Source organism: Filicampus tigris, chromosome 14, assembly GCF_054856515.1.
Source record: "Filicampus tigris isolate MCC_2025a chromosome 14, RoL_Ftig_1.0, whole genome shotgun sequence".
Classification (NCBI taxonomy): domain Eukaryota; kingdom Metazoa; phylum Chordata; class Actinopteri; order Syngnathiformes; family Syngnathidae; genus Filicampus; species Filicampus tigris.
The window spans coordinates 5051385-5065702 of record NC_141230.1 but is presented as its reverse complement, the minus strand read 5'-3'; the positions used below and the strand labels follow the sequence as shown (position 1 = coordinate 5065702).

Here is a 14318-nt window from a genome sequence, read left to right as displayed (position 1 = left end):
TTTGACATTAGAACTTTATTTTTTATTTATTAAATAGTATTTTTACTATTTAATAAATAAGAAAAAGGTATTTTTACTATTTAATAAATAAAAAATAAAGTTATAACTTATAGTAAATAGTATTTTTACTATTTAATAAATAAAAAATAAAGTTATAACTATTTCTTATTTATTAAATAGTATTTTTAGTATTTAATACATAAAAAGAAAGTTATAATGTCAAAAGGACTCTACCTCAATAAGAAAAAAATCACTGTCAGATACAACAAGAATAAAGGCCTAATATTCCACAAATAAGGTTATTTCACATGAATAAAGTCATGATTTAAAAAAACATTTTTGCAAGAATATAGAGGTGATATGATTAATATCTTAAGAGGAGAAAAAATGTAACGTTTTGTAATCCTGACTAAAGTTGAAATATTTCAGAAAAGAAAAGTTGAAATGTTATGCTACAAAAGTGCTTATGTAGCCAAAAGAGCGTTTTTTTTTTTTTTGTCAATTATGCATGACTAAAAGTTGTAATATTACAAGAATAACGTGGAATTATTATCGCAGCAAAAAAACATCATTGTCGAAAAAGACAACATAAATCCATCGAGTATATTTCATGCAAGTGCTTACCTTGTGATCGTTCCTGAGAATATTCTCTCAATCATCTTTTGGGAGATGGCTGGGAAAAAACAACAACAAGTCAAGTATTGCTACGCGGCTGCCGAGCGTCCATCTTGTGCGTGGCGTGAGCACCTTGGTCGTTGTGCTGCGCCAAGTCCTTGGGGTCGATGTACAGGTCGTGATCGGTGTCCAGCTCCCAGAACTTGCAGTAGATGACATAGAAGTGCTCGTAGGAGAAGAACTCGGTCAGCTGGTTCACGTCGTCTTCTTGCTCTAGCAGCGCCACGTTCTGACCCAGCATAAAAAAAAAAAAAAAATATTAGAAAGTATTCCATTGGAGCATTCGTAAAGCCTCCTGTGTCGACCTACCTGAAGGAAGTTACTTTTCCGGAGTTCGCAACAACTTATTTTTCCATTCCACGAGCGGTTCACGGTGTAAAATATCCTCTGGATCACCTGTAAGCACGGAAACGCTCAACGACCGCATCAAGGAAAACGTGCACGTGATGTTTTTACTGCACTGCACCGTGGTGATGTATCGGGAGTGAAAGTCCGCCGCCTCCTTCAGGAAAGCCAGGCCCGCGTGAGTGTTGACCACATCCTGAAGGACGACAACAGTCGGCTCACTTTTTGGTCACCTCGCAGTGCGGCAACATCAAAGCTCAGCGGTAGCTACTAATGAAGCTCATTTCAATTAAAAAGAAGCGCTTGATGATGCTGGATGGGTTGAAGCCGAGGCATTACACATTAATACAGGAAATGAATGGAAAACAAAGTTTCCAAATTTAACTTAAAACTGACTGGGAATATTAGGTGAAAAGGGCTAGTCTTGGAAAAATGTTATGGAAATTAAGTAGTCGGGAGAAAATTGCAATTATTTTCGCAAAGAGTCAACAAGGTCAGCATTTTATGACAATAAATTCCCAATATTAAACGGAGAAAAGTTGTGATTTTATGTAGGGCAGAACAAATTTGAAAAACACCCCATTCCCCCCTTAACTCATTCCCACACATTTTTAGACCCTCTTTTACCCTAAAGTTAGAAAACAAATTGAAAAAAATATAAATAAGTGCCTGGGATTGAATGGCTGGACTGTGAAAAGACAAATTTGTCAATGGCAGTGACTGAGTTAATATTGCGATTTACAAAGTAATACGAAATTGTTTTTTTCCTCTTCCCATTTATGTTTTCACAAACAAGCTATAAATTAATCTGTGTTGCTCGAAACAATATCAGATTTATTAAAACATACATATTTTGGTCTTGTAGGTTAGGCTTACAATAAAATAAAGGCAAATGATTTAACTATTTAAATGGGGTAATTTTCATTTTAAACTATTCAGGAGCTTTGCTTCAATTTTTTTGTTTGTTTGTCTTTTTGTGTTAAGGTATGTTTCTTTAAAAAGCAGCGCTGCTTAAAATGCACATTACAGCAATTCAATTCTTTTGTTTATGTCATGCCAATGTACACTTTCATGTAAAAGCAGCACCTGAACCTCTCTCCAAAATGTTATTTTCCCTCATATATATTCACGTGAACTAGGGCTGCCACAAACGATTATTTTGCTGGTCGACTAATCACTAACAGTAGTCGCGATTAGTCGACTAATCGGATAATATATAAATCGTGTCAAATCGCAGCAGCAAGCTGCTGCTCTTATAATAAGCATCATTCGCTTACAGCTTAAAATTCTTTATGTACAAAATAATCATGAAGACAAGATGATAGTATATTCAACTTGTATTAAACTTTGCAACTTAAGCCATGATTCCTGACATGTTTATAAATAAAGGAGCGACCTAAATTGATGGCGATACACTGGCCTTAAAATTTTTAGCTGTAATTCTTTAGTGCATTTTAAAATTGAACCAAAATTATACACTATGCAGAGTTGCACTAATACAGTGAAATTATCTATGAATACAAAAAGAAGTACTTGTATACATATTTCACTCGTCTTGGGCACCAAGACTCTTTTTTTTTTTTTTTTTAACGGAAGGTAGTGAAATCAGAGTAGTAAATTGGGCAAATGCTGTATGCTAAAGAAAACTAAAATAATCACTTGTATTGGTTTTTAATTTTGCGTGAATTTAAACTTTATCAAAAAGTTTTTTTTTATGCTTTTCACTAGTATGCATACTTTAAAAGTAGTAAATTGATCTACACAATCAAAATGTGGTATGCACCTGTAACAAAAAAAGGAAGACCTTTTATTTTTTTGCACTATAACATAGTATATTACAACAAACTTAATATGGATTTTATTGTTATGTCTTGCTGATGAGTGGAACATATGTCGTTTTTGTGTTGAGTGCTGATATTTCCCAGTTCATGAACGCATCACTCCGCGAGTGAGAGAGGGAGCAAGCGTGCGCTTCCTGCTTCGATGTCCACCACAGGCATAAGCACACAGACTTTTGGTTGTTAATCAACGCGAATTTACTGAATAATGGCTGCTTAATCCATAAAAGGTGCTGCCATTAAAGGCAGGTTTGCATTTTATTGAGTATATTCGGTGAAATGCGCCGTAACCTTTGGACTTTGTTGCCAACACGAACTAGCCCTTACAGTGTTAGCCTTACACTGCTTTACCCACAATGCTTCTGTTTACATCACCCAGATTATCACCACTGCGCATGTGCGTTGCAGATAGGAAAACAGCCAGCGGGAGAATAGCGAGACGCGGCAGTCTCGAAAGAAAAGTAATGTGCCAAATAAATAAATCTATAAATAAACGACGCGTCGCCGATTAAAATTAATTGTCGCCGATTTTGACCGTCGACGTCGTCGTGATTAGTCGACTAATCATGGCAGCCCTAACGTGAAGTGCACTCAACCTTGCGATTGGACAGTGGTGATGGAAAAGGAAAAATGCAAGTGCTCCTATCACCTTCCTCCTTGTGCCATATAAGTGCTGCTTTTTTATGTATCATAAGCCATTTTTTTAGACCCTCATTCCAGTGTGTTGACATAAATGCAGAGGCTGCGCGGGAATTAAAAGGCCTTATTTCGGTGCCTATTTGACTCCCACTGTGAGAAATTAAATCATAGCGAAACACATAAATCACAAACGGGGTGGGGGCGGGGGTTGTCGAATAGGCGGGGACAGTCGCATCTACTCCACTGCAATCGCCCCCTCATTCATCACAACAGTCAAAAGCCATTCCCCCCCCGAGCGCAAGCGCACAAATTAAAGCGGGCGGGCCACCGGAATCAATCGCAAGTGTAAGGACCGCCTACGCACCCTGATAGAATATTCTACGAAACGACATCCATATTCTGTGCTATCGGTTAACGCTCTAATGTCGCCATGTCCACTACGTTAGGTACACTTGCACCACTGAACACTGTCAGAGAGATATTACATTGTTACACTCATGAAATAAAAACCCACACCGGTGACGGAAGTAACTTGAATTTGACAAATGTTAACATAAATACAAACTTAAAGAAAATGAACCAATGAAAGTCAGATATTGCTTTTGAAATGTGTTTCAACAGAATTATTGATCTAGAAAAGATTGAAACCAACACTGGTCAACAGCAATGTTTCCTCTAAGCTGCGCACGTGAGCAATTGCGCACTGCTCTCACCCTCTCGGCCACAGCGCACACACCGTACATTTCTACACTCGCTCCTTCATTTCCAGCCCAGTTGAATCTACAAAGACGACACCACACCATTCCCACTACAGTGTCAGTCATGCAACCGAGGGTGCACACTCACTTCTACTGTACCTGTAGTTTACATTGACATACACTCAAACTGACTCAGCACTTCAAAGACGCTGCAAGCGACATGCGGACCGGCCGGACAAAGAGGCGGATAGACAGTCGCGGAAGGTGACCAGGAATTTTTTGTAAAATGCCCAGTTCTGCAAATTGTATTGAGACTTATGCCTAAAATGACCTGTGCGCTAAAATACCGTATTTTCCGGACTATACGTCGCTCCGGAGTACAAGTCGAACCAGCCATAAAATGCATAATACAGAAGAAAAAAACATATATAAACCGCACTGGAGTATAAATCGCCCGGATTATTTTGATTGATTATTATTGACATTACTCTTAAATGAGTAACAGCATTGATATAGACAATGCGATTGTGGACTTTGAACCAGTAGAACCAGTCGAACATGATATATGGTTTAGATATACGTTTGTAGACAATGACAATGTTGACGTCTTTGTAACAGAATAGAGCATTGTAGTTACCAATCAATTTCTTAAAATTAAAAATAGTGCTTCTCTTGCACTGATAGTTTATTTTAATTTCTTTGATTGAAACTGGAAAGATTAATAAACTCCGGTCTGTGTGAAAGCCGTGTCTAAGCTCTTAAAATCTTTGGAAATTATGGTTCTGTCTGCTACTGGGGCTGAAATATTCATTATTTTGTAGGTGTTGAATTTTTGGGAAAACTTTTCAAAGTTTTCAAGGGGGGGCTGTTGAGCCAGGCCCTTTAGGCCTTAATGAGTTAACCCAGTAGCAGTTCCAAGACTTAGGAAAATAAAAAATTAACAACAAAATAAAATACAATTAATAGGATAACAAAATAAGGCTCATTAGCGGTTTGAATGTATGCAAAGATGCAACGGAGCAAAAGTGTGGTGCAGAGAAAATGCAAGCGGGTTAAATTTCCCATATTTACAAGGTCATTTTGTACTTGACAAGAATAGAGTGTTCAGGAATAATGTGTTCGACATGTAGGGATGAATATAGGCATGTTGGGGTAATGAGTTTTGAGTAGTTGAGTTTTGGTAATTGAATTATGAGTTTTGAAATGAATTCTCTTTTTTTTTTCTTATCATGATTTCAATCTCAAGAAAGCCCCACTTTGCTTCCCCCTCACTCTTTCTGTTGTGATGTTGTGACCCAGTGAGCAGCATACACATGCAAGCAGCACAGAAAGACGGACCTGAAGGATGGCAGGGAGGAAAAGGAGCGTCGCGCGGCTTCATTTTCAGGCCGAAAACGATACGACAATGTGTGGCAAGGGTTTGAAATATTGTGGAAACAGGAGAGAAATTCCCTAACCTCTGCACTCAACAAAACCCTACCTCCTACCCACAGGCAGAGTTTTCAAGTAGAGGCCTAGTCTGGCAGACAACATCCAAGTAAATAATAGTGGTAAAAGTCATATTTGAGTCACCCCCAGCCTTACCGGTAGTTATTATTTTTTTCAAAGTGCCATACTGCCATTGGTCATTTGTTACTTTAGCTAGCAAAAAAAAAAAATTGGAGAAATTGCGCTTGGACCTTGATGCAAGGACCCCCTGTACTTGGGTACAATGAAATTACTTGTGTAGAATATTTTAGTGCTCTTTCCACTTCTGGTCTAAGTAAGGCATTGCTGACACCGTCAATCAAAAGTTAAGACCATGCAGGTGTTCCTAATGAAGTGGCCGGCGAGTGCATATGAATTAGTCCTGTGTGAGCGACAAGGCGAGCCAAAGTCCCGATCGTGCGTGCGGCATTGCCAGTACCTGCAAGAAGGGAATAAAGTCGTCTTGTTCCAGGTAATTACAGCCAGGCTTGGCCAGGAGGTGGATGAATTTGGCGGCCTCGTCGTGACAGGTCTGCAGCGTTCTACGCGGGGAGGAAAAAAGAAAGAGAGAACAGATGGTGGTGAGGTTACTCACGCTTTTTTGCTTCTTTTGTTGTGTTATTATTATTATGAGAGGAGAACAGCTCTAATACATTCTGAAATTAGGATTCTGGATGGCTTCTGGGTAATTATCAGCACTGAGAGTGGTGGTAGTTAAAAAAAGGGGGGGGGGGGGGTGAGCATCTGTTGAGGCCTTTTATGTAGGAACAGCTCGATTATGAGCTCAAGTCAAAGGTCGGCCTGTCCAGCTTTCCGAATGCTTAATACAAGGGCATGCCATCACATACACATCCAATATTTTGCCAAAGTCTTCCATGTTACTACGAGCTTTGCTGTTTTAATGACCTATTTCATATTACACTGTAAATATTACAACACATACTGCATATTGAAATGTCGCACATGAGCACATTTTGTTGAGGATGTGGATAAAGAAGCAGACATTTACAGTATGTTCACCGTCTGCATGCTTTTGTGGCGCCAATGGAAGTGGACGCAATAACACTAATTCCCACAGCTAAGGAGAAATAACCAACATATACACACTAATATGTCACTATGAGCTAGTCATTTTTTTTCACTTGGTTAATAGTTCAGAATTGCTAAAAAAGAAAAAAAAAAAAAGGACCCGCGATATTGGGATTCGACGACAATATGAATTTATAATGTAATGTTCATTTGTGTATTTACTTTCACATATTCAACGGGGCACATATAAACTACAAGCAAAACAGGTTTTATCACGTTGCAGTTTTAACCAAATGTAGTTAACAGTTCAGCAGTTGCTGTGAGTGCATTCTAATTATATCGAGTCATTACAGAATTGCAATAAACAACATTAAGCTAATGGTGCCTGGGATTTTTGCACGCAACTGTGCATATAAACATTTCGAAAAGTCGTGTTGTTTCTTGTCCTGTTTTTGTTCGCAGTGCAAATGTTTGTAAGGCCTTTGCCACTCATCATTTCTGTTTACTGACGCCAAGGAAATAACAGTTCAAACAGGCGGCGTTGTACGGGCGTGTGCACGAGTGGCCCGGCCGAAACGGTCAACAAAAGAGGCCATTGTCTTACTTGCGCCACATAGCCACGAACTTGTGCACGGACACGAAGCCCGTCCTGTCGCCCCCGGCCAAGCAGAACAATGGAACCTTCCAGTAGAGGGGACACTCGCAGGCCTGAGCAGACACACGTTGTTGTTGTTGTTATGACTGAGCGAGGACATTTAAATAGTAGCATAAAGGTGCTGGTGAAAAGCAGAGTTGCATCATTTGATAATTTCCCTGAGGAAACACTCGGGTTTCCCCTCAAACCACAGGGAGGATGGGCTCATATTTTTGGGTGTGAAATGAGCAAACATGTAAATCATTTGACTGGGTGGCATGCTGCAAATCACTTTCTCACCTTGGCAACCTGCCCCATGTCCTCAATGGTGGCCCTTTCATTGGGGAATTGGCAGAACGTCGCCTCAATTTTGGAAATGAGGCTGTCGATGTTAACGTTGGCTTGGGGCCGACCTTGCGGGAAGTAAAACTTTGGAATGCTTTCGCTCAGCGCACGGCTGACGGGCTCCTCTGTCCTCACCTGCGCCTGATGCAAAAACACACACATATACACACACACACACACAGTTAACCACCTGATGCTATCACACGCAAACGACAGTCCTAGGAACCTCTAACCGAGAAGAGTTGCAATGACTTAAGCAATCCATTAAAAATAGCATTCTTTATAGCGTAGCCAGCGGTTTAGTTACTCAACTGCAGATTTTAATGGATACTCTGGCGGAAACCTTTATTTGTACAAAAGCATTTGAATAATATGAAATGAATAATAATAATAGAATTAATAATATCGTCATTGTCCAATAAAAGACATACCACTAAATTCTGTTATTTGTCTTTATTGTATTTCTGATAAATACAAAACACTATCAAAATTAGAACAAAGGTTTTCACTGGACACACTTAATTTCATCAACAAATACATAACGATAACTAATACAGAATATCGCTGCTGTCCTGTGAAAAACATTTTTTTTTTTTTAATTTTTATGTTAATGGAGTTTCCGCACTACAGTTATCCCATTAACATGAACATTTTTTAAAATGACAAAATTGGACATACGTGTTTTTCAAAGGACAGTGACGATATAAAATATCTATAGCATATTGTCTTACGGCCTCAGTCAAACCCTGACAGGTGCTGTAGATCTCCATTGCGTTAAATCTTCATAGTTATCATTTCTGAACACAATATTTGTCTTTTTTGGGACAATGTTGAAATGTTTAGAACACAACTTCTGCTACAGCACCAATTCCATTACCCCATTAAGGGAGCACATAACCGCGTTTGTACCACTAGAGCCGGGAGCGCATACGTAATTTTCTTCTTTTTTTTTTTTAATCCTAATTCTCGGCCTCTTAACCAATGAAATGCATCAGAATATACACGTGATGGTGTCGTGAGCCTGCGGAGGGTGTTCCAGAATTCTTGCGAGTAGTAATGGCGGACGCCATCGATCGCGGGAGTGACAGACGACGCACTTGTGGATTTTCAACCAGTAGAACCAGTTGAACGTGATATATGGTTCAGATATATGTTTGTAGACAATGACAATATTGAGGGCTTTGTAACAGAATAGAGGATGGTAATTACTACTCAAAAATAGTGCTTTTCTTGCACTGACACTTTTATTTTAACATCTTCGATTGAAACAGTAGAGATGAATAAACTCGGGGTTGTGTGAAAGCCACATGTCTAACCTCTCGAATTCTTTTGGAATTATGTTTCTATCTGCTACAGGGGCTGACATTAATTATTTTGCAGGTGTTGAATTTCTGGGAAAACAGGTTTTCAAGGGTAATTCCAAACACGACCTTAGGTTTTGGGTAGCTGTTGAGCCGGGTGCTTTAGGCCTTAATGGGGTAAACTCTGCCTTAAAGGGAAGTCTATCCCCAAAAATTCTTTACAAGAATATGTTCTACACAGCCCCACTAGTCTTAATACGGCATTCTGATTGATATTGTGTTTGTAGAATATGAGTTAAGTAGCAAAATCCACCCGTTTTTGTCCATCTCAGGGGGCGGCCATTTCGCCTCTTTCTGTGGACTGAAGATGACATCACAATTGCTCAGAGCTCAGCGAATGACCAATCATGTCTCAGCTTCATAAAACAGGTGAGTCGTGATTGGTCTTTACCCGAGCCCTTCGGTCAACAGAAGTGACAGAAAGTGGCAGAAAATGGCAAAATGGCCGCCTCCTGAGTTGGCTAAACACAGGTGGATTTTGCTGCGTAACTCATATTCCACAAACGCAATATTAATCAGAATACCATGTTTAGACTCATGAGGGCGCATAGAACATATTATTGCAAAGAATTTCTGGGGGCTGACTTGCGCTTTCAACATCAGCAACATTTACAGATGCCATAAAGCAGGAATCATCAATTCCGGTCCTCGGCCTTTGCTGATTATCTGATCAGTTTAATCAGGTGTGTTGCAGTAGGAAGAACTGGAAAACAGGCAGGACACCGGACCCAGAGGACTGGAATTGATGATCCCTGCCATAAAGTGTAATTACAGCCCCCTAGTGTAACCACCTGTCATTTTTATACCTGGAAATTTTGGAGAAAGGAGGTCTATTTGGGGTGGAGTGTTTATTTAAGTGGACCGTTTGGATGTTACGATATCCAAAGGTCACGATTCGATAATGTCACGATATGAGCCTCACGATACGAAACTTACCACGTTATTGTAGAAGGGTTGGCGATATATAAAAACCTCACGATATTGCATAAAAGCTTACGATACTGTAAAAAAAAAGGAGCTAAAAAAATATATCACAATATTCTGTTTTTGTACATAATTACAGCATTCACAAAGAAATAAGGCTTGGCCAGTCATGTGTTCCTATTGGTTCAGCAGTACAAATGCACTTACATGCATGCACACATTGTGAATCTTAAACTGCACTAATAAACTAACGACCAGAGGGTGATTGAACTGCACAATTGAAAAACAACTTGAGCTTTCAAACAGATTTGCTGCTATTAATATCATGGCATGACGACGACAATATTGTGGCTATTTTAATATCGCGATATTGCCGATATTGTGACATCCCTAGTGGACAAGACACCTGGCCATTAATCAGGGCTCTATTAGAAGGTAGGCCACTATATGAGGAAATGCAGTGCCCTAAAAACATTCAGTCAGTGCTGATCAAAACAACAACATCAGCTGATTTGGCTTGAGGACTCTGTGCAATAACTTATCGACTCACACTTGGTGTTTTCTATTTAGAGATAACAAACAGCCAACTGGTGCTCTGTTTTGATGTCTCCATGGGCAGAGAAGATTAGTCAATTGGCCTGACTAGGAAACTAACATCATCTGTGGCACTGCAATAATGTTTCACAACATGTACCATCTCTGGTTTAATCATAGAAATAAGGTAACATCCCTCAGTATAATGTAGAGCAGTTCGACACAACTTGCAAGCTACAGCCACAAGAAGCAAGAATTTTTGGTACATTTACAGAAATAAACACATGGATGAAATGTTGATACATTCAAGGCTGCATAAAACCAGGTCAAGTCAGTGCATTATGATTGATTAAGTTCATAAATGGTCTTTTTGGCTTTTTAAAGGCAGATATTTCTGCAGACACAGTGGAAATAACACGCGCCGTTAATAAAATGATGAGATGAACCACAGCCTTGTGTTTTCGTGTTCCAAGAGAGGCATGCTGATTGATACACGTTGGAACATCATTAGACAATTTCACACTGCCGGTCTGCCAGTAAAAGGCAGCATATTCTGCCATTTCCCCACTCATGTCACTGTTATGTATAAACGACAAGGAACAGGGGGCGTTGGCCCGATACTGGTGTCACCTAATTATCTGAATGCAAGATGCCGTGCTGGAGTGTGAAAGCCCACACAGGTGCAATGTCCCGCCTTGATGTCTTGTTGTATAACAAGGAAAACGCCAAATAGATACTGGATCTTTTGTTATGGATAGATGTCTTGCAGGATCTCTTTGTTTAAAAAAAAACGTTGTTCATGTAAGTGCAAGTCATGCTGATATCTTCATTAGGTTAGACTAGTGTTAAACGATTTTAGGTTCGTGGATCGATGTCCACCCAAGAACAGGACAACCTATGGTCTAAGGCAGACTTGAGCAAAGTACGGCCTGGGGGCCACATCCGGTCCTCAGAGTCTTTTACCAGCCCTCAAGGTGACCATGAAGTCAAAGTAAAATGTAAAATATGAGTATGTGGACATTAGTACAAGCATGCTAGAGGGCCTCCGCAAAGTTTTCGTTATATTTGGCAACTTTTCCGAACATTCAAGCAACTATTATCCCCAAAAAGAGAGTAGAAAAAAATGGCAAAAGTCGTCCTAATATTAGCAATATTCTTATTTGCTTGCACAGGCCAAACTGTGCGCAACTCTGCAGTGTCCTATACCCTATGTATTGGTTTTATTGCAAGTCATCACTGTGATACAGTCGGTACAGAAAGTATTCCGACCCCTTGAATTTTTTTACTTTCTGTGTCATTGCAGCCATTTGCCAAAATCAAAAAGTTCATTTTATTTCATCATTTTATGTACAATCAGCACCCCACCTTGACAGAAAACCCCGGAAATGTAGACATTTTTTAAAGTCTTAGGCATAGGTTTTACACCTGTACAGCAGGTGAATGCTGATGCACCACTCCCTTGCTGGCTTTTTTTTTTAATTATCATTTTTTTGGGAAGAATAAAATTATATGAAAATCTTTTTCTTAAGTGACTAGTGTTACTTTACAATAACATTTGAAAACCTAAGTCTTATTTGTAATGATGTGTTGACAACTGCACTGTCTCTGTGGGGAGCATTCCGGGGGCCTGGGGGGTTTGATTACTCGATGATTCGATGGAAGAGTCGTTGGGAGAATCGATTCAGAAAGAGTCATAGTGACAGCCTTATTCGGTGCGAACGAAGAACAAATTGGGTGACTTCATCAGGCTCCGTTTTGAGCACACACACACACACACACACACACACAGCTCAGTAGGTGGTGCGGACATGATAACTGCTAGAACATGAAATTGACAGGTCAAGCCAGTACGATAGGAGATACATTCATCCAACATGGTCCAAACTGTAATCAATACTGAGGGTACACCGTGGATGATGATCTGGATGTGGATGATCCTCTGCTGTGTGCAGCGCTGCACCGTGTGCTGGTGTCAGCCATGGCTATAAAAGGACATAAACCTCTTCTGCTGCCACCCTGCCACACACTGTCCCCCTTCTATCCCCCCCATGCTAACCACTGAGCGCCTGAAGCTCGACTTGTTAAGCCTCATGACATTTTACACATTCCTAGTGATGTGGCCTAAAGCGAGCACCGAGGAGCGGGGCTACACGCGGCATACTGTGCAAGAAAACCAGCACCGAGTCAATGTGGCGCACACCAGTTCTGACAGGAACACCTGCGCCATTGGCTGACAAATAATAACACGGTGAACTTGGGAACCGAATGAACTTTTAACTTTCTGGGTACCCAGGAGTCAGTGGATCACCAGGAGTTGCTGGAAGTCCGGACTATTATAGTACCACACCTGTAAATGTGACACACACCTGCTTTTACAGGGCCTAAAGAAAACCTGTGTCACAGGCTAACAAAAAATGATAAGGTGATAGGAACTGGCTCCGGATAGCGGCGCAGGTAGTTGTCGGTACACCGTGCAAGATGAACACCATCCAATAAACGTGGTGATCAGCTGATCTTCCAGGGCCAAAACAACACCCGTGTCATTGGCTAACAAATAATGACGTGGTGACAAGAAGTGCTAGTGGGTAGCAAACAGCGCAAAGTCGAATACTACCAGTAAATGTGGCGCACACTTGATGTCACTGGGCCGAAGGAAGACCTATTCCATTGGCTAACAAAGAACGGTATGGTGATAGGAACTTTCATTTGTGGGTAGTCAGGACTAGAAGAGTAGCATAACACCAACATAGAATTCAAGTCCCTTGGCATGAGTCCAGTACACCCATACGAACCTCGGCCTGTCCTTGCTGGAAGGCTTTAAGCCTCTTCTTGAAGCGCGAGGGCAGCACAAAGTCACAGCCTCGCGCCAGCAGGGCTAGCTCCTTCCTCAGGTCAGGGTCCTGACGCAGAGACAGCTCCCTCATCCTCATCCTCGCGACGCACACCACGAGGAACACATGAACAAATCCAGCGGGGTCCGGACGGGTTGGACAAGTCAGGTGCTGTTTTTTGTTTTTTTTTGGTCTTGTTTCTAGAAGTTGTGCGTCTCCCTTCGTTTGTCCTCTGTCAGAGTGAGAGCAGCTTAATGCAAGGCAGCAGCTGCTACTGTGACTCCCTCTCCCATTCCAGATCGGGTCGCACAATCTCAACTCGGCCCGCCGCTACACGACACACACATGCAGTGCACAGGGGCAAAGGGAGCGCTCTCCTCAATACTGCCGGGAAGATAAGGAGTGACAGGACGTCTGTGTGTGGGACTCACTCTGCTCTGCGTATGGGGATGGGAGGGGTGTGCGCATTGGATCTGCCCTTTCCAGTTTGCATTCCTGTGCGCTCGTGGAAGGTTATGCAAAGGGAAGAAGACTTTTTGTTGCAGCTTGCCCACAACGGCCATTTGGGGGGGATGCACCTGAGCAAGCCTCATTTTTGTCGCGGGCCACATTGTGGTCACAGATTCCCAGAGAGGGCTATTAATTTGAAACTATAGAAATGTTTATTCATCTCATTTTATTACATATACGGTACAACTTGTAACATGGTAACAAGAAAAGGTTCGCAGTATCTGTTATTATTTATTTCACAGGACCATTTGACATTTTGGTACAAATTTCAGCAAGCATTATGGAAGTTGACATGCTTGATTTGCTTTCGCGGGCCACATAAAATAACGCGGCGGGCCAGATCTGACATCATTAGTCATTAAAATAACTGACATCAAGGGATTGTAATTTCACAAATCAGTATTAATGCCAAATATTTCACAAGATTATTACAATATTTACTTAACACTGACATTCCAACATTGCACATGCACACTCACACACAGTTT

At 40.8% G+C, this 14318-nt stretch overlaps 1 protein-coding gene across 3 annotated transcripts in view; it reads right to left on the bottom strand.

Moving 5' to 3' along the window:
• The window catches only part of ppp2r3b (protein phosphatase 2, regulatory subunit B'', beta), a 36361-nt gene that overhangs the window by 4927 nt on the left and 17116 nt on the right, over window positions 1–14318 (bottom strand). For 2 of the 3 annotated variants that reach the window (XM_086051459.1, XM_086051460.1), the window contains exons 3-9: window positions 7626–7811; window positions 7296–7399; window positions 6102–6204; window positions 1142–1216; window positions 985–1071; window positions 748–904; window positions 625–673 (exon numbers count right to left, since the gene is read on the bottom strand). In XM_086051459.1, coding sequence (XP_085907585.1) covers window positions 625–673; window positions 748–904; window positions 985–1071; window positions 1142–1216; window positions 6102–6204; window positions 7296–7399; window positions 7626–7811 — 761 coding nt within the window. Of the gene's footprint in view, window positions 1–624; window positions 674–747; window positions 905–984; window positions 1072–1141; window positions 1217–6101; window positions 6205–7295; window positions 7400–7625; window positions 7812–13281; window positions 13729–14318 lie in introns of those variants that run through there. The other variant, XM_086051462.1, reaches the window with a different exon arrangement.